At 34.7% G+C, this 23124-nt stretch overlaps 1 protein-coding gene across 8 annotated transcripts in view; it reads right to left on the reverse strand.

The window, feature by feature from the left end:
- FSIP1 (fibrous sheath interacting protein 1) overlaps window positions 1-23124 on the reverse strand; it is a 97139-nt gene that overhangs the window by 57838 nt on the left and 16177 nt on the right. For 7 of the 8 annotated variants that reach the window (XR_007905200.1, XR_007905201.1, XR_007905202.1 and 4 more), the window contains exons 10-11: window positions 19281-19445; window positions 15591-15728 (exon numbers count right to left, since the gene is read on the reverse strand). Coding sequence is in view for 4 of the 8 variants with exons in the window: in XM_051791788.1 (XP_051647748.1) it covers window positions 15591-15728; window positions 19281-19445 (303 nt within the window). In the remaining 4 variants the exon portion in view is untranslated. Of the gene's footprint in view, window positions 1-3525; window positions 3863-15590; window positions 15729-19280; window positions 19446-23124 lie in introns of those variants that run through there. The other variant, XM_051791789.1, reaches the window with a different exon arrangement.

A 23124-nucleotide genomic window follows, 5' to 3' on the forward strand; every position in this document is an offset into this window, starting at 1 on the left:
TTAAAGGCAGCAATGAACATAGATTATTACTAGTTTTAGCTTAGAACCTTAAACTGACTTGGACTTTAACAGGCCCCTTAAAACATTTCAAGTACTAACTGGGAAACTACGAGGGGGTTTTTTAATATATTTTATGCAACCTGATGCCCAAGCACAAACAGCTTTCACAGACAGCATATGAATGCACATGCAGGACAAAGGCTACATTCAACTAAATGAAATCCACTTTCTTGCATTGTACACATGTTTATATAGTATCAAGATTTTCTGTAGTGACTGGTCTTGTAATGATTTAAGCACTTACATGTATCTTCTCTGAGACGCAGTGTTTTAACATATGAATTAGCAGATTATTAAGGGGAAAAAATCTTAATTACCTAGGGGAAAAATTAATACATGGGCTTAAAAGTAATCTCCCTCTCTGAACTTACCTGACACCTGCCTAACTGCATCTATGGTTAAAACATTCAGAGCAGAGCAATAGCATAAGCCACTTTGCTTTCTGTATATAGGCATTCTGTGAAGGATCTGGCAGTACACAGAACTTGGGGCAGAGTTCTCCTTTCTTAATAAAAAGAAACTTAAAAGTCTGAGAGAATATCAGCTTTTAAAATTATTATGTCAGCACTAAAGAGAAATCAAGTTTATTCTTTTTTTAATTATTGTTTAGTTATTTGCAGACTGCGGTTTTTGGTGCCAATGTAATATTTATTAGTCCATCAAGTTGAAATATGCATGTTAACTACCTTTAAGCATTTTACACTAGACAGCTATGCAACAATGATTCAAAGAACAGTCCTGCAACTTTTGTACAAATCAAGTGTAAGTTCAGGATTTTTTTTTCCTAATTTTTTCTTGCAGTGACACATATCCACAACTTGAACACTTTGCTTCAGAGCAGAAACTACAATTTTCAGCTATGACTGCTATATAGATGAAGCAAACTCATTGCAGGGGGCATTAACTGCACAAAATTGTGTTAATGATTAATTAGACTGCACTTTAAATGTTGTCCTAATAGAGAATGTTTACCTAGTTCAAGTCAGACAGATTGTTAAAATCACTAAATTCAAAATTTAGCTTGCTATACCATAAAACCCTCAAGAATGTGATTTTTCAATCTTGCATATTATATTGTTCTATATTGCTTGATTTGCTTTTACAACTTCCATTAAAGGCATTAGCAGTTTTGTTGTATTAATAAGAGCTGAAAGTCATTCCCATCTTTACTTTGTATAGTTTGTTTTCTTTTGCCACATCACATTTAGATACATTTAGAAGAAGAGTGTAGGCTTTTTTAAGGCAACAAATTTTCATTTTTAGTGGAAAAAAAATGACCTAGTAAAGTCTAATGATATATGGAGATGAATTAACACAATTTGACTGTTCTAACTTTCATCAAAACACGAGTACACTGTATTTCTGCACAAGATTCTGATATCCTGTACTGCAACTGCACATCAACACTACTTAATTTAACCTAACCTTAAAGATTATATAGTCAGTGAATTTACACATCATCTAGCAGTTTATAGTTACAAATACGTTATTACTAGGTAAACCACAGAAATGGTTTTAAATTGAGAAGATTAAGAACAAATTGAATTAGAAAGTGCTGTATGTTGTATTCTAGAAACAAAATGAGGGAAAATTATAAATCACGATTAAAATTGCACCTTAAAATCTCTTGTCCTCACAGTTAATTTTGCCTTCTGTTACTTGCCTGCTCAATGGAATCTATGAAAGCAAACAACATTACTCCACATTCAAAACTGAGTAAACATAGGAGGAACAGCTGAGATATACCAATGCCCTCACACATTATGAAACACAAAGAAAAGCACTACAAATAAGAATAAACAGAATATAAACAGAAAGCCTGCAAGACAGCAGAGAAGAAAAAGTAAAAGCTAAAGCTCTCAAGAGCCCTTTCCAAATACATAATCCAGTCTGTAACAGGTTCTACCAATGTTTTAGATACCCACAAGTATTTTACTTGTATTTAAAAGTATTTTTGGTAATGGAATGACAAGTTGTGAATTAATAACCTTAAGAGTGAAGGATGGAAGTGGAATTCAATTTTTCCAGAAGCAATATTAAGTTTGACAATACTTAAACACATTTTTTCCCCACAAAGCATTACTTACCAAGGTTTTTGGTTGAGTTTTGGTTTTGTTATTTTGGGTTTTTTCTCCTCCATGGGATTACAGTGAGGTCAACTGTGAAAGTACAAGTAAGATTTGGCCTAATAATTTTCTACCTGGCAAAAATCCAGATAGTAAGTCAAGTAGTATAATATAATTAGTAGCTTGGAGTTGTTTTGTTGTATGTATCTGCTTGTGAAGCAAGCTCAACAGTTTGTCAATCTTTAACTGTAACATATCTTTACTGATTAACCAAGGTCTTCACTTCCCATATTCTCAGCACCAATTATTATTTTTATCCACTGTTACCTGTGTTCCCATATTATTTCTGTCAAGCACAGAAAATACTCTCATGAGGGTCTTACCAAGCCAGACATTCCAAGCATGGCTGCTAAACTTTCATCTACTGAAAGGTCTGAGTATCAAAACCAAGTAGTGACTTCAGCATTAAATTTTAAAATTACTCTACCCAAGCAGATCTCATGGCCAGTCATACTACTCTGAATTCTGTAAAGTTTCTGTGAGATTACAGCATGTCTTAATTGATTTCATTTCTAAGAAAATGCAAACAAAACAGCCCTAATGAAGGTAATTATACAGCAAGAATTAATAACAATGCATAGAGTAGATACGCCTACAGAAAGTAATTATTTAAATGGTTTCTCTAATATTGTCTTCAGAAAGGGCTTAAAAAAATGAGAAAAAAATAGGATTTTCCAAAGCAGAAAAAGCCATTTAATGCCACATATCACCCATTTGATAGATTGGAAGAGCCTCTTCTCTTCCTTCAACGATATCAAAATGTATTCAATATGCTCATAGAAAGATTACCCTAGTATTAACAATTCAAATATTTAGTAATCCAAAATTTTTATGTAGCACGTTTGTTTCTACAGGCCATTGAAGTGCTGCATGAAACTACCTAAATTGTCAGTTAGAAAATAAGTCAGTCAACTCTTGAGTAATGCTCAACAGAAATGGGGAAAAGGGGAAAAGGATTCCGACCCAACAACACACCAGGGCAGAAGATATACCTTACAGCAGAGTTTAAGTAGGAATAATAAAATTAGTTGAGCTGGAATTGCTTCTGACAGTGGTGTTTATTTCTACAATACTTAAATACAATTCTGATATTTAAAGAATAAAATTCCTATTATTTCAGTTCTGTTTCACTGTTGAAACTGCAAGTTTCATGTCAAGAATGTTAAAAGAAATCCAGCTGCTGTACTTGAAGAAAATCACTAAAACAGGGAAAACGGTTTTTACTCCAAAAGTACACGAAAACTGAGAAGATAGGAACTCTAATTTTATTATCTTTTGAATATAACAATACTTTTTAATAGATTTGATAGCTTAAGATATCTTGTACATTATCCCTCAGAGTTGAAATGTAAGTACAAAAATCAAATCCCTAAATTTACTTTCCATCTTATTAAAAGATGAGAAATTATCTCTTATGCAGCAGTTTTGTGGATTCAAATTTTAGCTATAGAGAAAATAGTCTAGTAAAGCAAGAGATAATTAACTGTAGCCTAACACTGATGGCACAAGTTTCTGCTCTTGTCCTTTCCATGACACTGAATTTAAAAGAAGAATTTAAATCAAAAGATTGCAGTTACATCATCAGCATTGTCACTTGTTCACCAAAACCCTGGTCATGTTTTTTGTGTCCACTACACCATTCATAACACATCCAGTTCTCTAAAATGCCTTGACTTCTGTAATGCAACACCAGAAAGAAAAAAAATTATGTAATACACTATTTTTTTGAGGTTTTTATTTTCCAACACAATTTTCCTGATTTTAAAAAGCATCAGTCGCTCACATCATTTCTTTTTTCTTTGCCCACTGTTGACACATGCAGTTACTTAGCACATGGAGAAAAATATCTGGTTTATCACTATCATCATTCAGATTTCTTACATTAATGACATGTTTGCATTTGGACTCTTGATTTAACAATTTCCAAGGCTTCCCAAATTAGCAGAATTAATTGTATTAGGAAAAAAAAACCACATAAAACAAAATAAAACCACTAATTTAAGCTCACTTTCCTAGACTTTCCATAGTAGCTTAATCCCATAAAAACCAAAGTAAAGGCTGTTAGATATAAAAGAAAATGCAAAGCTCCCCATTTAAGGACTAGTTACAACTCATTAAAGTAAGGACACATATAATTTGAAGGATTAGAATGTATGCTGAAATATAATTAGTGTCTATGAATCAAACCTGGATGGATTAAACTAATTCCTGGAATGCTATTATGGAGAGTACCTTGTGGAGAAAGAATGATCCTCCTGTTTGCACAGCAAATAAACGGTTTTGATTTATATTTAAAATTGACTCAAATAGAAATAAAGGCCCAGGATTTCAAAATGTGGCCTTCTAAATATAATCAGCCTGAATTATGCCTGTTTCACACAGTGGTACTTGCAACCTGGTTACAGGCAGCAGGATAAGGCTGCACTCAGCTTATTTCACTGCCTAATTTATATGGTAATTACCACACCACAGCCAGAATGGAGAGCATCTGCCAAAACTGAAGCCCCCGGAATAATAAAACTGACATGTGCTGTGATATTGTTGAAGTGCTGACTAAGAAACTTCTTTTATCTCCTCTCGAAGCTATAAATGGTATTCGTGTTATTACTAGCAGGGAATTTTAACAGCCTTGCACTGACAGCAATTATGTAACACATGCACAAAACAATAGAGTTTCACATCACTTAATAAATCCTTGAGCTCTCTTAGCTCCAAATCTCTCGCTGGCTGGATTTTATGGTCTGGTAGTTCTATCCGACCTTCAGAACACTGAAGTATACAAACCACAAAAGCACTAGAAAATTAATAGAAACAACTGGCTTTTCTCCCTGTTACATCTATTTAATGAGAGGGCATGATGTGTAATGATGGAGGTTAATTAAAAGATTTGTCCACTCACTTTTCCCTGGAGCTAAATGCTGTTGTGAACCCCTGATATTAAAACAAGCAAGATACAGATATTACTTTTCCTACTAAGACCATCCTCTTATTAAGCATTAAAAAATAAAAAAGACAATTCCTATAGCATGAAACAATAAAACAAATTTAAACTAATTTATCTTTTGTTAATTTTTATGAAATTAAAAACATGTCATTAATGTAAGAAATCTGAATTTGAACCTGATTTTCCTGCTAACATTATCAATTCAGTTTCCAATACAATGCTTTATTTTCTTAGCTATCATATATTGCACCTGAAACTCCTAGCTTCAGTACCAAAGCTTCATAAATGAACTAAAACCATTGCATTACAAAGGTTTAAAAAGTAAAGTGTCAGATAAGGAAGTGTGGGTAATTCAAAAATAAAGAATACAAAGAAAAGTTAAAAAAACAATTCTATATTGGAACTTATACTAAAGGGTTAGTTCACATGGCATAAATTTTCCTCCAATTAAAAATTATTTCATAGGTGGATCCATTCAAAAGGGAGAAACACTGTTTCCCCTTGAGAAACTAGACAGTCACTGAAAGTCACTTGGTAATGAGACAGAGACTGAAACACCTATAAAAGTTATTCATAGAATAATTTCAAACACTGGTAATTCATACTATTCCCAGTTGGAAAGGCATGTGTTTGCATAATGACTGTTGACATTAATTTATTATATATCCCTTATTTATATATCTATACTTCTATTTACAGGTTACACCCTAAGTGTATAATTCATAAAGAGTCTAATTAATGTATGCATAATGACTATTTCTAATCTTTCTTCACAAATCAGTCCATACTCTCTACCTTCTATACAGTACTTACTCTCGTCATTTCTTGAATTCACATAATTCAACGTAATTTTAAAACATAAATTTATTATTATTGTTATAAGAGTTCAAGTTAAAGACATGCCTTTCTGAGAAGGACCATCACCACACCATACTTGAAATTTCTCTTACAAACACAGGTCACAATGCCTTCCTTTGCATACAGTACAAAAAAGATCACTGTTCTTTTGCTGGTTTTTTATATTAAAAATTCTTAGCTGGTTACAGCTATCACTTTCAAGTCACTTACCTCATAACTGCTTTCTAGCTTTGCCACTAAAAATACTAGTAATAAAAACATCTGTTGGTATTTACACTGGATTTTATTTTTCCAATCAATTATCTTATTCGAAAAGTAGGTACAAGATATTGCATACAAGTGACAATTCTAACCATAACAACCCTAAATACTTTTCCAATTACACAGATATACCTGTTGAATATACGATAAATTCAAAAACTTCTATTGTGTATTATATTTATATGCAATCAAACTGAGAAAGTAATACACATGGCTTCAACAAAAAAGGCCAAGTCCTGTAGGCTGTTCTTCACAAACCAGGAGTTTACAGCACACTTTTAATAAGCTTCTACTACACTTAAGCCAATAGCAGAGGACAGGCACAAAATGTTTGTTTCCTGCAGAATGAAGACTCCCTGCTGAGAGACACCACTCTTCCTTGATATTTCTTTGAAGGAAGGCTTTGATTTACAGAAAGAAAAGCAGCTAGGAAGAAAAAAGGTCTGCTACAACCACATGTTCACGTTTGTAGAAGCAGTTATCCAGTTTTAATCTCTTTTCAGCTAACATCCCAAAGAGTGAAACTATTCAAAACATTTAGAGTAAAATACTCTTCTTAGCAATAAATATTGTTTAGTGTTCAATACGTATACATGCACACACACACACACACACCCCCCACACCTCCCACAGTATAATTACACTACTTTGCAATTAAGGCACTAGAGAAGATAAATACAATCAAAAGAAAAATATATATTCTTTAAACAAAGATCATCAATAGTCTAGGCAGCAAAGACTATACAATATAAACAAAGACTAGATCCCACCAGAAGGGGATGGGGAGTTTCCTGCATGTCAGAAAATTAGAACAACCGCATAAGGAATAGCAAGGCATTCCAAAAAAAGGGAAGTGACAGAGAGCATACAAAGGGAGATTATTAGTATGGAGGTGTCTTTAATTTTGACTAGCTTTTGCATTTGATAATTAACTACACTATTATATTATACTAACTACACTATATTATAAAGGAGGAAAAAAACACAAGCTTGTGAAGATATAGTGGAAGTACTCCTAACGGAATAATTTAGAAGTGTGGGACTTCTTCTATGGAAGGAATTCAAATAAACCTATTCACTCCTAAGCGTAATTGGCAGAAGAGAAAACTAAAAATGGATCATGTTAAGAAGCAGAGAAAAGCATTTCTTACAAAGTCCAGTCAGTATCTTCTGTCTTCCAACATCAACTTATTATAACAGGCTTCCTTTTTTGGTACTACCTGAATAGTTGAAACTAAAGGTAACACACCATTTAGAAAGCATATCTCCATAAATAAGTAGTCTAGAACATATATAGAATGGTCACTATCATGCAGTATTATGTACCAATGTATATTTCTCAATATTTGTAAGCAGAACAGTGCCAAAGAAATAATGAGGGGAATCACACAGAATCACAAAGAATATTCTGAATTGGAAGGGACTCACAAGGATCATTAAGTCCAACTCTTATGTGAATTGCCCGTCCGGGGATCAAACCCATGACCTTGGTGTTATTAGCACTGGGCTTTAAAGAGAAATGAAACCCAAAACTAAACCAGACAACAGAAAAAAGAGCCAAAGGGAAGATCCTACAACCATGCTTCTTTAAGATTTGGAGGATTTATCACAAAGTGTGTGGCTGTGCCTCTTACATACATTTGCCCTGCATAGTTACAAAAGTACGAGTTCAGGAAGTGATTTCCAAGTCTCAACCTACTTCCCCTTTTTACGAGCGGAGATCTTGATGGCAAGGACACAGGCAAGTCAGAATAAAAACTCTTTTCACCAAAGCCCTGAGATGAAGCACTAGGAAAATGACATATTCATTGTGTTAGAAACCATTAATCTAGATCAACGATGAGACTGTCATCTGCAAAAAAGGAAGGTCCCAGGCCCCACACAACAATCTGTTTATACATATTGCATGAGAATCCAAGTCTGTACAAGCAGTGCTCAGATTATTATCTGCTTTTCTTTCAGAGAAGCATTCCACCCATCACCAGGCTACAGAAGTATTGTCCTTCTAATTTATACTGGTTTGGCTCTGAATACTTTGTTCCTGGATGAATATCTTAGTTCATCATTGGAGAGATGATGTCCTTCATCCTCTAAATCTTAGAAAAATAATTATGTAGGGGCTAGGTGACTCTGAAGCAAAATGGAGATAAAGCCACAGAAATGAATTTATTGCAGGTGAAAGTGGAGAACTACTCTAAGATGCTAACTTCCCAGGTTGTGTTTCTGAAAGAAAATAGACATAATCTTGATAATGCATGGTAATATGCTTTGTACCTACGGCTGCTTGGGTGTATTGTCATGCTCTGAGCATGTGTAGCAAATGAGGCCATAGAAAAAAGAATACTCAGTCCAGGAATCAAAAAACAGACTTAGGCATGAGACAGCCCACGAGGTGCCCAACTCTGCCAAACTGGCAACCAGTACAAATAGCAGAATGTTAGGTATCTAGGTATTTTTTTCATCAGAACTTTATATGCCCTTAGCTCTTCCGATTCCTAATGAGAGGGAATATTTTAAGTGAAGATTTTCTGGAAAAGGGACATCCCAGCCTCCTAAGTATTTCTGATATTGATCTGCACTGTGCAGCATAACTAGAAAATATGCTGTATAACGAGACTATTCAGATCAATGAGGAAAAACTTTCAAAGCTTTTCTCCAACCGTTTGACTCTGTAAACAGGATTACACTATTTCTGAAAATAAAATTATTGCAACCATGCTAGAAATACTGCTGTTGACACCTCAGGAAACTTATCAAAAGATCAAGATGCTAATTACCCGCAAAGGATAAATTACACCCAAGCACATGCTGGAGAAGGTTTCCTCCAGACCAGTGCTGTTTTTCGTTTCTCATTTTGCATGAGACATCCTATGGCAAAGCAGAAACAGCCTTCCCCAACAACATTTGGGGAGAAACAGAGGCTTTTTCCTGACTATTTCTCTTAGAGCACAGGGTGCAAGAAGACCAACAAAAACAATGCTTCTTTCCTACAGGGATTAAAGCATAGTGCTAACTGGCAGAAAGGAATGAGGAACTCCTGCATTTGCCGGTAGAGATATGTAACAAGTAAACACCTTCTCCTTGCCTCAGAAGGACATGAACACTTCAGTGATGAAAATTTTATGCTGTCAATACCTTTACTAATCAGAAAAATTGTTAAGCATTACTTTAATATCACTGCAGCTAGAAACTACAGTTACTGCATTGAACTGTGATGCTACATGTTGTACAAACACTGGAAGAGAAAGGAATAATGAAAATTCCAAACAAACCTGTAAGTATATCCATACAAAAGCTACAATTACACACATAGTCAAGTACTTGGAAAACACTGAAACTCCAGTGATCAACATGCTTGAATGTCTTAAACCAGAAGGCTTCCCTTCTGGGGGAAGCAGAGCAATATGAAATTATTTAAATATAGAGCCACTGGATGAAAGACGCTGTCCTGCTTTGAAGCCATGTATTTATCTCAACCATGAACTAAAGATGACCTTTTAAAGGGGAGTTAAGAAGGAATGGAAAAGAGATTTGCAAGTGGATACATGGAACCCGGTTTATACATGATGAAAGAGGTCGGGGTAGATAAATAGATGATATAGTAACAAAAAGTAATACAAAAAGTAATAGGTAAATACAAGAATACTGTTATATTTGTTGAGGTCAGGGAGGACAGAGGGTGTGACAAAGATACACTGAACGAATAACACAAGAGTACAGAAACAAATCGGTTTTCGTGAACTCTTTCGTTGTCTAAGAAAAAGCACATTTCCAATAATGATCTATTTGATGGTATTGAATGCCATTTATAAATAAAGAAAATTAAGAAAGCAGTGCAGTTATAGTCAAATTTATAGTCAATGCTGGAGACACAAAATGGGAGGAGATCGAACAATGATCAAACAAATTTAGGGTGGGTAGCCAAATATGGTTTGTTTGTTATTTTAAGATGTCAAACACCATAATATAGCAGATTTGACACCTAAACTGGAAATTACATTTCGGGAGAAGGAGGATCAGTACATTAAATGAAGAAAAATTTAACTATTCTTACATAGAAACCCGTTATGTTTAAAGCAGGTCTCACTGCAGATATCAAATTCCATCAATAATTTCTCATATACAGTATCAACCCATAATTAATACTTATGATGCAACTGGCAATGTTGCTTATCATCATCATAGGGATGCAGTTCATTTAATAGGTTCCAGCATCCACGTAAAATTTATCTTCATCTATGTAAATATTATCTTCATAATTTTCCATATAAACAAGAAGCACCATTAAGATTTAACTGATAAATATTGTAGCATAAATTAGCTTTAAAAATTTAACATTTATACAAAAATTATTGAATTATATTAAGTCTTAGTGCAAGTTTTCAAATAATTTATTACAAATATTCTTAGTGGCTGCTTCATTCTTATCCACAGTACCGTGAAAAACAATCAGTACATAGGAAATTTATTTCAATCATATGGGTGAAATATTAACATTTTGTCAATCTGCTGTTAATTTTATTGCTCTCTTCACGTATGTAGTATCTGTTAAATGAAGAAAATAAGATTTTCATATAGATATTTTCTCCCAGGTGGAAATGCTACCGCATTTCGTTCTGAAACAACTCTGTACAATCACATAATCAGAATGAATTCTTGTAAAACTCTGAATAAACTAGACACCTGTTTGAAGCTTGGCAACAGATTGGTAAGCAACCTTAGCACCTGGAAGATACTTTTCAAAGGAATAACATAGAAACCGGCATATCTCAACTTTATTTATGTTAAGTTGTCCTTTTTCCCTTTACTTGGTGCAATGAAATATGTGTTATGAAAATGCTTTATTAAACAAGTCCTACTTTTATGGATAAACACATGCTTATGTAGAAACCAGACACTACACGATACTATGTGGATTAAAATAAAGATGTTTGCTACTTATATGCTACTGCAAAGCATACTGGAAGAACTGAGAAGGACTACCAATGCACAGAGTAGTTAAAAAATATGGCTATGTTCCCATGTTCAGAAGTATTAGCCACTAATCTCTGCTGACACTGTGATACAAAACCACATTACAGTATTGTCTAGTTGAGAAATTGCTCTCCAAATATATAGTAGGACTTTATCTTGCCCTCTTCTTCCCTTTAAAGGTGAAAAAAAGGAATTATGGAACAAATTATTCCCCTTTTCTGGAAGTTGCCTAATACAGACTCAGGATCAGGTACACTGAATTCAATCAGTTTCAGGGAAAAAACTGGAATAAAATTACGTATAACAACAAACCCCCTCATCACCCTGATGCAGGGTAAAAAGCAAAATGGTTAATGGGACTTTCTCCAGGACTGAGCAATAATCAGTTTTATCCTGAGGTTTTCCCATAGATATTGTGCATCAAGAAGATAAGAATCATGCCTTTTGGAGTAAGATCCTGCAGGTAATCAAAGCTCTCGACAGCAATGTTACATTTACTATTTTTGTTCTCCATTATCACATCAATTGCTCACTTTCTTGCATATTTCAGATAACAGATAACAGATAACAGATAACAGAATGTGTATTTTACTAATACTATTTGATATAAAAAACCCTTAGTAATTAGCAATCACATAATGCATTTGGCCACTAGACAGCATGAACCTGAAAAAATAATTCCTACAGATGTACCGACATCCGATGATAAATTTAAGACTAGGCAAACTAGATTTAGCTCCTGTTTTAAAAGTACTTACTACAGGTAAGAGGACACATTTTTCTTTAAAGTAGGTATCAATATCTTGGTCATGCTGAGAGGTAGCATCATTTATACATATCTGCATGTATACACACTATCATATGCATATTCAATATGCTTTGAAATATTTTTATTTATGTAAATTTAATTTGTATATTTAACCAAAACCCCAAAACAGACATCTGTGGGCAGATTTTTGGCAGGAAATAATTAGCTTCCAGGGTAACACATTAGAAATAAACACACATATAGCTAGCAAAGGTGAAGCTATCTTATTTAATAGCTTGCTTTGAGTTGCATTTAAACCTACTGTCTGCCATGAAGAAACTCAATACATCATCAAACATGCCACTGCATTATCAAAAATGGCCAACTAGATGAAGCCACAATTGAAAAATAACTACTTTTATTATTCTTTCTATATAAAATTCTTTTCATTAATGCTCAGCAACAGGCATTTGGCAGCTGAACTTTTTTTTAAGCAGCAGTTAACAATGCAATTCACAAAACAAAGATAAGCTCAATGGTTTCCAGGAAACTGAAAGATGAAAGAATGCAGAGAGAGTCAGACGATTTCAAATGAAGAACAAGTGAACTAAGGTCAAACTAAAACCTAAAAGAAATTCAGCAAGAAACCAGATACATTTCAGTTAGACTGAAATTTCATAATGTATTTCAACAATGCATACAATACATTCTTTGGTATATTAATTCACTGGGGACAATTTTTTTTCAAAATAAAGGAGGAACTCAGATTCCAAAGCCCTTAGTTTCATTAATTCAAGCAGAATATTTAGCAGACTTTCTGGGTTTATATCACATGTAAAGTAGGTTAAGGTTTTATCTTCCAGCTTTGTTTTGTGAGTTCACCCCCAGACTTAGTCTTACAGCATACATGAGGTAAACTGTAGTGAAAGTATCCATAAATGTTATAATTTCAGAAGCCCACACCTACTAAATAGCCTCCTTCAGAAATATGATGAATGTATTCCTCCCCCTTGAAGAGAAGATCAGAGTAAAACTACTATTACATGAATAAATTTGAATAATTCATTTTGCAGTAGCGAAGAAACATAGCATTCTACTGTACACACAAAAAAATGCTAATAAAGTTACCTTTATACCTACAATGCAAGTTATTCCCCAACACAGAGCTAAATTCTGCTTAGTTAAACTCTCCACAATTTCCACATAGGAAGCAAAACCAAAAACAAATATTTTGTCTGAGGGATTTTTTAAAGCATACTTAATGTAAGTTCTCTCTCAGACATTAAATTTGTAAAATACTGTGTTTTACAACTATCAAGCCCAGTATAACCATGCATTCGGAAACAGAATTCCAAACTGCTGGCAAACCACCTTCTCTACTCAGAGCAGAGAATTTATTTATAATTTTACACAGCAAATTATAGTGGTTGAGGAAAGAGTAAAGGAGAAATTGAAATGCAATGTGAATTTGAAAAACATGGATTTTAAATAGACAATTTTAAAGAAAGATAGAAGAATAACAATGTTAAAAGCTGCACACCTGGACTCTTGCCAAAAGAGTCAATCTCTCACAACCTGTATTTTATAACGCAGGAATGACAACTTTTTTTACCAGTCAAAATATCCCCTAGAACCATGCCTACGCATTCCTTCTCTGACATACAGTGAAGAGTGCCACCTATTGAATAAAAAACAGTATTTCCAGAAATCATTAAATAATTCTGGAAACATGCCATCTGTGTACTCCCTTCATCAAGCTAAGCATTCAGTTTAGCTTCTTATCATGCAATTTCCCGGCAGAGAGCAATTTTACCAAAATATAACTTTGGTATACAAACAAGGTGCCCCATCAACACTGCATAAGTTATCTGATTTAAGAAAAAAATTATTCAATTATGTGTGCTGCATTTAATAAAAAAAGAAAAGCAGTCTCTTCTAAGGCTGTTCTTTGTTCACACAAAAAAGTGTACATTTTTAATATATTTTACTGTACTATATTAGAAGGAAAAAACTACTTTCTTTCAGACTTGAACACTTTATTTGTGCTGACTACCAAAGCACCTTGCAAATGACCTAAAACAAATATTTCATATCCATATACCGTGCTCTCAGTAATACTACAGAGCAGCAACTGCTAAGAAGACACAGTGTGCCCCCCTGAAGAAGCCTTACCAGGTGCTGCATAGCACACAGCAAGGCTAGTCTGGCTATGAGTTACACATCGGTACAGGTAACATTCTATATTTATAAACATTGTAAATCAGCATTACAGTCTATCAATTTAGAGCTTTAAATACCCACAATCTAGTCAAGGAAAAATGTGTGGTATGTTGCAAGAGTCTGCTGTAATATGATACCAAACAAAACTGCTATAACCCAACCAAGACTTGGAACTGACCCATTTATATACAAAACATTTGAATGAGTCAGCAGCCCACTGCATTTCCCAGGCCTGCTGCAGACTATCATACAATTCCCAGACGCACTTCCTCGGATTGTGCTTGCCTCATGAACAAGGTCAGTAGTGACAAAAAGTGATATAAAGGTCAATGGCTAGGAAAATATGACAATACACAGACTTATTTTATCTGTTTACCCATTAACCTATTCAATATACTGAAGTTCACAGAATTCCTCTATTTACTTGTCTCCCGTCTTTTAACTGTTTAATATAATAGAGCAGTGTATTAAAACAAAGTTCTCCTGTTGTTTTGGTCTGTGAACAGATAAGAATTAAATATGCTGCCTTACAGTAGTCATACACAGACAAGTGAACAGCCTCTAAAACAATCACTGTTTCCTTTTCTGAAGTCTTTGTTCCCATACTCCATATATACTCCAGCACTGCCAGAATAAACTTTGCTTATGTAGAGTGGCTGAAGTTTTTGCAACTAGAGCAACAGTGCTATCGGTAACTGAGATTATACTACTGCAGTTATGCTGCTACCTGAATCACAAAGCTTTTGATCTGCACTGGGGATCCCTTTCTGAGGGTGATAAAAGATAACTGGAACAGTACTTGTCCTAACTCTGATTATTGCAGAGAGTAAACCTACTGCTGAATAAAGACCTCCACAAGCCAAAGTTAGGGTAGATGGATTTTTGATCTGACGCAACAAACTCATATATTTATGTTTTTATGACTACATGAAAAACACTAAAATCAGCTACAAACAAGAAACAAATTTCTACAATGCACAACCATTAAAAAATACTATTTTTACTTCAATGTAATGATAATAAAGAAAGATTACCACAATAACTTAGTGTATACAACATTTCCATCAGACTTGGTCCTTTAAAGAACACCGAAGTATATGAGACATTAAAAAATCCTTCTAGGATGTTTATGCTATCCACCTCAGGGGAGGAAGAGAGGAGAATAGTATCTTTCACTTTGAAAGACACTACGTTAATGGTAAGCACGCATTACAACTAAAAAATGTATTTCCCAGATTAAGAAAAATTATTTGAAACTTGCTTGCATGTTTCTTTGGGGATTCCTCCAGAAATTTACATAAGGTTGCAAAATTTGACTTTATTTTAAGACAGATGGAATGATAAACTCCAAAGTTTTCAGACTGAGGGAAGAAAAATCCAACAAAAATAGGACACTTACAAGATTTCTCTCTAGAGATTCCAGTTTATGATCTATTTCTTTCAGACGATTCTGTTGATCACGTTTTTCCTTATTGTCTCGCAGAACCTTTTCACCTGGAACTGCTTCTAGGCTTCTGTTGGCATAAACCAGAGACTCCTGACAAAAGAAAGAACAGATAGAAGTTAAACACATGACTTTATACTGCTTCATAGCCAGATGGGTGTTCTTTTGATTTCTACTACCAAACACAGAAATGTGTCAATGTCAAATTCTGCATATGCATAATTTTCATTATGCACGTTTTCAAATACAATAGCTAAATATCAGGCTGGACATATTTCAGTAAAAGAATTCTTCCCCTTTGCATTTTAAGAGGAATTTCTTAGTCTCCAGCACTAGTACTTTGATGCTTAATTTCTACCACAACAATAAAAATGCACTGAGACTAGGGGGGACAGAATGACTGATTCAAAGCTTGATCTTATTAACCATACTGGGATCAGAATTAAGCCAGAAAGGAAAGGAAGAATTGAGCTGAAATGATGATAGCTTTTGTTTACTAGATATCATGGTAAATGAGAAATAATCCTCTCTCTGTAAGTTGTAGTTAGTTGCCCAACCATTATTAAATATTCAGATTACATAGTCTCACATCCTTCAGTAGTTTTGAATTGGACCCTGAAGTCCCAAATACATTCAAGGTTTGATATTACTTGTAACTCAGTTCATTAAGATCGACAAGTATTGGCAAAACTGCAGTTACGTTGTGATTGGAAAAAAACAGAGCTTTCTCTTGCAAACCAAAGATTCTGTAGAAGAATTCAAGGGATACAAATAACAGCAGAGGGGAAAAAAACAAGCAAAATACCCTCCACCCAACTTGATAGTCAATTCAAACCAAAGAACAATCAGCAGCCATATAATAAAAACATACTCTATTTGTTCTTATTTTCAGAAGCAGCTCAAGGAATCTTAATAGACACACACAAGGAAAATAATTCCAAGTAGCATGTCTAATTGGAAAGAAAAACAACCTTCGCAATTCAACATTCAACAAAAAATTTCTCAACTACAATATACAAAAGACTATATCTGTAAACAACTTCTAAACATCTAGCAAATCTATGAATTCTGACATTTAAATCAAACTACTAGCTGCTTGAAAATAAACTTAACACAGTACAAATCTTACTTACAATCAGCAATAGTTGGCAGTACTCCAATGACAGTAAATTTTCCCATAACAGACAGTCACATTTTCTGTTTCGTTCTGTATTGCTTTCATAATTATTCCTAATAATCTATTTGAATATTTGACTACTATGGAACATTAACCTGCTGTTTTCACAGAAATAGTTGTCACAGTTTCATTTCTCTCATCCCTGAATAGTAACTGATCAGAGTTCACACAATATAAGTAAAGTTAAGGCTTTTCTCACTTAGTAATATTTTTGTATTTTTCTCAAGATAGAATAAATGCAGAAAGTATTATATCAAGGAAAACATTTTATTGTCTATGTTTCAAATACTTCAAAATTTTCAATACTTCATTATTTTATGTTTCAATTATATAGCACATGTACATAGTGAAAGTCCATTTGAGATTACCTCATATGATTTCTAGATCTGTAGATAATAAGTGTTAAATATGTTTACACAAGATAAAATACAAGTACTTAGCAACAGACAAAGCTGTAACAAACATAATGCAAGAGTATTTGAAATGTCTAAAATTATTCATTGCATTCCCTTTTCTCTAAAATTCTATAAATAAATAATAACAAAATGCCTCTTAATGAAATATATTAGTGTCATACAGTCTTCCTGAGACATAAAACTGGCTGATCAGCTTATCAACCTGCTTCTAACCATGCCCTGAAACAGATATACCCATGAAACTCATTTGCTTTGGTGGAGGCAAAGAGCATAGGCTATCAGAGTTCATTAATTGAAAAATTAGTGTATATTCTAAAGTTTTTAATAATTTTGAGTACTTATTTAGTTTTAAACTGTTAACTATAGTCTACTTCCATAACTGAAAAAGAGAATACTTTTTGGATAAAAAATCCCAAACATGTATGAAAGAACTCCTCAAGGCAATACAATGTTGATTACCTTATCTTTTAAGACAATCAAGCAAACAGAAATTAATGTTTCTTTACAATTAATGCCATTTATTAAAGATTTCAGAGTCACAGCACAGTTCCTATATCCTGTCAAAGTATCCATCAGTGTCAGAAAGCAGATCTCTCACTGAGGCAGTGGTGATTAAGTGTTTCCATTTTGAAAGTTGTATCTAGTGCAATTCTTGGAAGAAAAGAACATGTAGCTTTATAATATGCAACTCTAAGCTAATTCTGTTTTAATTACTTCTAAAATTCGAAATGAAAATCCCTCTTATATGCTACAAAACAAAGTTGAAGGGCATCTGCTTTTCACGAATGAAAGGTATCGTAAGGAATTAACCACCTCTTTTTGGTTTTTAGGTTTAATATTATTCAAAAAAGATAATACTTTACTGTTCAATCAGCATACACCTAAATGCCACTTTCTATTCAAAAACTTCTGAGCTATTACCTGAAAGAAAGCAACAACAACCACTTGAACAAACATTCCCAAACAGAGAGTTCATTATCACAGGCAGTTGCATTAACTTCAAGCTGATGTCTCGTAACACTGAACACAAGATCAGGCAATCATTGGCAAGCTCAGGTCCATGAAACTGAAGTTACTGGGTAACAACTGCATTTGCATAAGCCACTACCAACTAGAGGGAGGTGCTCTTTCACATATTAAATCCCAGTTGGTAAATGATCAACATCAAAATGTTACTCCTCTAGAACTGAGCTACAGAAGATACCACTAGAGGTAAAACAAAGCCTCATGTTCAGAAATAAGTCAATACAAAAATTACATTAAAGTGAGCTTAGAAAAAGAGGGGGAAAAAAAACCCCACAGGTATTTTAGCCTTTTAAATAAATGTTTCTCATACACTGGTAACTATCTCTGATATACCAGTTCTGGCCATAGAATTACTACAGAAGTAAACAAGCTTTGTGCAAAATAAGAATTATGTTTTTTTATTTTATGCCCCATTATAGTAGAGGCAATACTACTGGGGCATGGGATAAACTGGAGCCTTCTAAGCACAAAATTCAAACAATCACTTCCCAAGGCTGAGACCTTGATTCTTAATCTTCATGGGTTCTTAATATTGTTGGCAAGGGAAAAAGACGAAGGCCACTAAAAACAAGGGGCATACGATTCCAATCTCTTTTCTACAGTCATTGCTTTATCTTTCTGATCACAAGTGAAGAAGCAGTTTTGGAATCCTGAGATAAGAAGAAACCTAATTCTTATTCCCAAAGATGAACTATCATGAACTATGTTGAAAAAAACCACTGGGACCCTCATGCAGCTAAAAATGTCTGTTACCAACTCCTGAACATAAAAATTTTTAAAAGTGTGGAATCAAAAATGCTAAAAACAAGACAGTCCTTGAATTACATACCACTCAAAATAGCAACAAATTATTTTTCCATAGCCAAAATTTTTCACTTCATTCCTTAACACATATACTGGGAGAACAAACAGAAGATACTAAAGAAAAATGCAAAAGATACAAATACAGACAGACATATGCTGTATTGATCTCAACACACACTTCAAACAAAAAATCTGCAGCATAAGCTCTGTTCTGTAACCTACCTGATAAATCTGGTTTGGAGGTTTTGAGAAAGAGCTGGAAATTGCAGAAAAATCCCCATCAGATAGTAGTGCTTGAAGCTTAATATCTATTTCATTTAGGAGATGAAATTCCGTGGGTTCAGGTGTGTACCCTTCTCCTGGTGCTAGCCAGACAGATACATTCTCCTATTGAAAAGTACAGAAAATACTTAAACCTCATTCCCAAAGGAAAAAGACCTTAAAGGTAGTTACACATCAAGTGTATTTATTTTTCAAATGAGCATACTTAAGAGTAAAATGTACATTTTCACCCATCTCACTATATAGCTGAAATCTCCCAAATATTCATGTACCTAGCACACTCAAAAGCAGATATGGACAGAACAAGTATAGGCATACATTTTTCATTTTAAAATATAACCAAGCAGCAAGTTAATATATATATAATTTTATTTTTAGAAAGTACATACATCTACATGCGTTGTTAAAATCTAATAGCAAAAAATGTGCTGTGCTAACCTAAACAGACTTTTGCTACTATTATACTTATTTCCATCAAAGTCCAAAGCCTGTTTCCTCAACAGACTAGCTGCTCAGAAGCCCTAAAATAAAATTGCTTAAAGCCAGATGCTTTGCCTTCATGCCAGCTGGCCAAAAAACAATCAGACAGCTCCCAGGTTCCCCCTCCATTCTTCTCAAGGTTATACAACTACCTTGACCAAGTTCTTGTACAGCCAAAAGAAGCCCTTTGGACAGCCAATCCCTTTATCTTAACCATACATCTTACTTAATAGCCTCTTAGCCAAGTTAGTCAAACCTTAAAAACAGTTTCATGCCATGCCATGCCAACCACAGTTCCCTTCCACAGATGCAAACTCTTCCCCTGTTGTGGTTTATATATTTGTTCAACATGGCAGACTCAGCTCCCTTTTGAAGGAATAATTTCTTGACATTTCCTAACTTGCACAAACATCTTCCTGTTCAGTGCTGCACAGTAAGCATCACTTTCTGATACCACTGACGTAAAAATCAATTTAGAAGTGTTTGCAAGATATTGCAGAGGATAGAGATGAAGAGGAAAGTGTCTGGCAGATTTAAGACCCACCAGTCCTAAAAGAGCAAACATAAAGAACATGTTATAAGCTCACATTTTCAATGCTAATATTGAAGTGGAAAAGCACAGCCCTCAGAATCTGCACTAGGAGTTTCCTCAACATCACCCTAAATCACTTCTGTTATGTCAAGCATCTCAGCACTCCTTGCTTGCATGCTTATTATTTTACAAAGTACAAGAAACAGCACAGAGAGCTGACCACATAACTGAAACAGCAAGGTATTTTTTGGTTTTAAAAAAGACAAATGAAAGTCCACAGGCATAATGAGATGTTCTTATCTACACCAAACACGTCTTCTCGAACAACCCCAATAAACTTGCATCTCAAAGTCTGGTGGCAAATATGTAGCATCTATTCTGCTACATATTCAAACACACCTTCACAGCAGCACTTTAGAAATCCAAATAAACTTGAACATAAAACACTACTACTCTCTATTGTCCTCTGAAGGAAGTGGAAGCAACAGACCCCTGTGCAAGTCAAAGAAGGAAATACAATCAGCAGCTATGTCTAATAGGACAACTACTTTCCATCTGATAAAGGAGTCAAAAAGAGAGAAAGCCTGACCAAAACTAGGCTTGGAATGGAACTGCAGAGACTGATGCTATGGCAGAAACTACCCAGAGCCAAATTTCAGAGGGAGGGTATGAGATGTAACATGACACTTGCAGCACATCACCAAAGGAGACACAGCATCCATAGGAAATCAAAGGAACTGCTCTGAGGTCAGTAGCTGCCATCCTTCTAGAGGCCCAGAAAGACTGGGAGAGGCAGAAAGCAGAGAGTTCTTTTTCCTGATTGTGATTTACATGACTTTTTCCTCTTGATAGCAGTAACACCTGAATAACAAATATGAATATATACTCCTACTACAGACAGTTGCATAATGTGAGTGAGCTTGGCCCACTTAACCCAAGCAAATGAGCTCATACTCACAGATAGTTGCAGGTTCTCCACAGCAACTTGGCACTCCTGCCTCAACACTCAGGGAAGGAAGTATGCACAACCACCATTCAATGGGCATGACAGTAGCAGATTACATCTCTGTCCTCACCACAATGAAACAGCAGATAAGACCGCAGAAGAGCAGGGATGTGGGGAAGGACATGAGTGTATTACTGGTTTCCTTTCTTTTTCCTACCCAGAATAGGGCAAGCACCTTGCCCTAAGACTCTAACATCTGTTTTGCAAAGAATTCATGTCCACTATTCTGTTACAGCTTCCAGATTAGTCCTTTGGCCATTCAAGCAGTTGCATCCATACAAGAGGAGGAAATATCAGCTTCCAACTTCAATACCATTGCTATGAGGTCATTTGTGGTTCATTCCCATTACCCTAAAGCACACTAGTTTCAAAAAGAAAAAAGCATACTCCAAACACTTGTCATAAATTGCCTCCATAATAAATTAAAGAAAAAAATAAAAAAAATAGTCAAGAGAGAGTCATCCTTTTTGTGAAACAAAATCAGTTCTAATGCTTTCTCATATAAGTATGATGAGACACAACCAGTAAGCCTGACCGGACCCAACCTGATTCTAAAAGAGCCACTCACAAATGTCTTAGATGCTTCCCAGCTTTCTGGAAACATCTGTTCAGGTGGGACAGTGGTCATCAAAACATAACTATCCACCACGGTTCTACATTTGTGTCACATTAACCACCCCCTAATCAGAGAATGAAGATCACAGCGCAAATACACAGAAATTACTCTACAGGAGTCGATTAAGATGCAACTGGACTCATTAGCTACAGCTCAGTGCCTATATCCCATGCTCCAAATATCCAAATTATACCAGTAGTCACTTTACTTTAGGGTGAAATGGACTCACACATTCTCTTTTGTATTTTTAAGATGGTTTTGCTTGGAAAATAAGCTTCTGTCTTGTCAATGTTTCCTGTGTGTTAACTCAGAAGAATATTTTTATAACAGCACAGTCAGTGCTGTTAGTGTCAGTGCTTACTGTGGAACATCTGAAACAAATTATACCCCTGCACCTTCAGCTTTGACAATTAGATCAGCATGAATATGTACTTGTAAAATATTTTAAAAACTCATAAAACACCTTTTCAAAAAGTGAGAAGTGCTGTTCGGATATCTGACATATTTAGTAATATGAGTCCAGTGAAGTTATCTAATCCACATTACACTATACAGAAGAATTCATACAGCATAGCCAGATCTGCCTTGACTGAGAGCCTCCAAAACATTACTTTAGCCTGTGTGATTGCACCAGCTTTTTTAAAGTCAGAATAAAATAAGATGAAAAAGGCCATCAGTTGGACAATTACCTGGGCCAGCTTGAAGCTGTCTAGATTACTCACTAGCTGATAATTTCCTCATGATCTTTGTTACAAAGCAGCTATAGGAAATGCCTCACCCATAATAAAACTGAAATGTGGGAGAGGAAGAATCACCAGACTAGACAGGTTTAAGTAACTATTATCCTTTCTTTTATTCCATTTTGATAGTAGAATTAGGAGCTTTTTTCTTTGAAAAGATGATCTAGTATAGACTAGAGTAAGTCACAAATTACCATTCTTGTCCATGGCATAAGGAACATAGAGTAACAACACACATGTCCTGTGAGGCAATCTACTTCATAGCAGATATTAATAGTAAAATATCTATAGATACATGCCAACATGATAGTGACATGTGCCAAATACAAAATGTGGGTAAAGGTTACACTTTCCCTTGCCTTGATGCCTCGATGCTCTGAGAATTGGTGCAAAAAAAGGTACACATTAGT

The sequence above is a fragment of the Manacus candei genome, unplaced genomic scaffold, assembly GCF_025592945.1.
Source record: "Manacus candei isolate 608988 ecotype Guabito, Panama unplaced genomic scaffold, ASM2559294v1 h1tg000033l, whole genome shotgun sequence".
Taxonomy (NCBI): Eukaryota; Metazoa; Chordata; class Aves; order Passeriformes; family Pipridae; genus Manacus; species Manacus candei.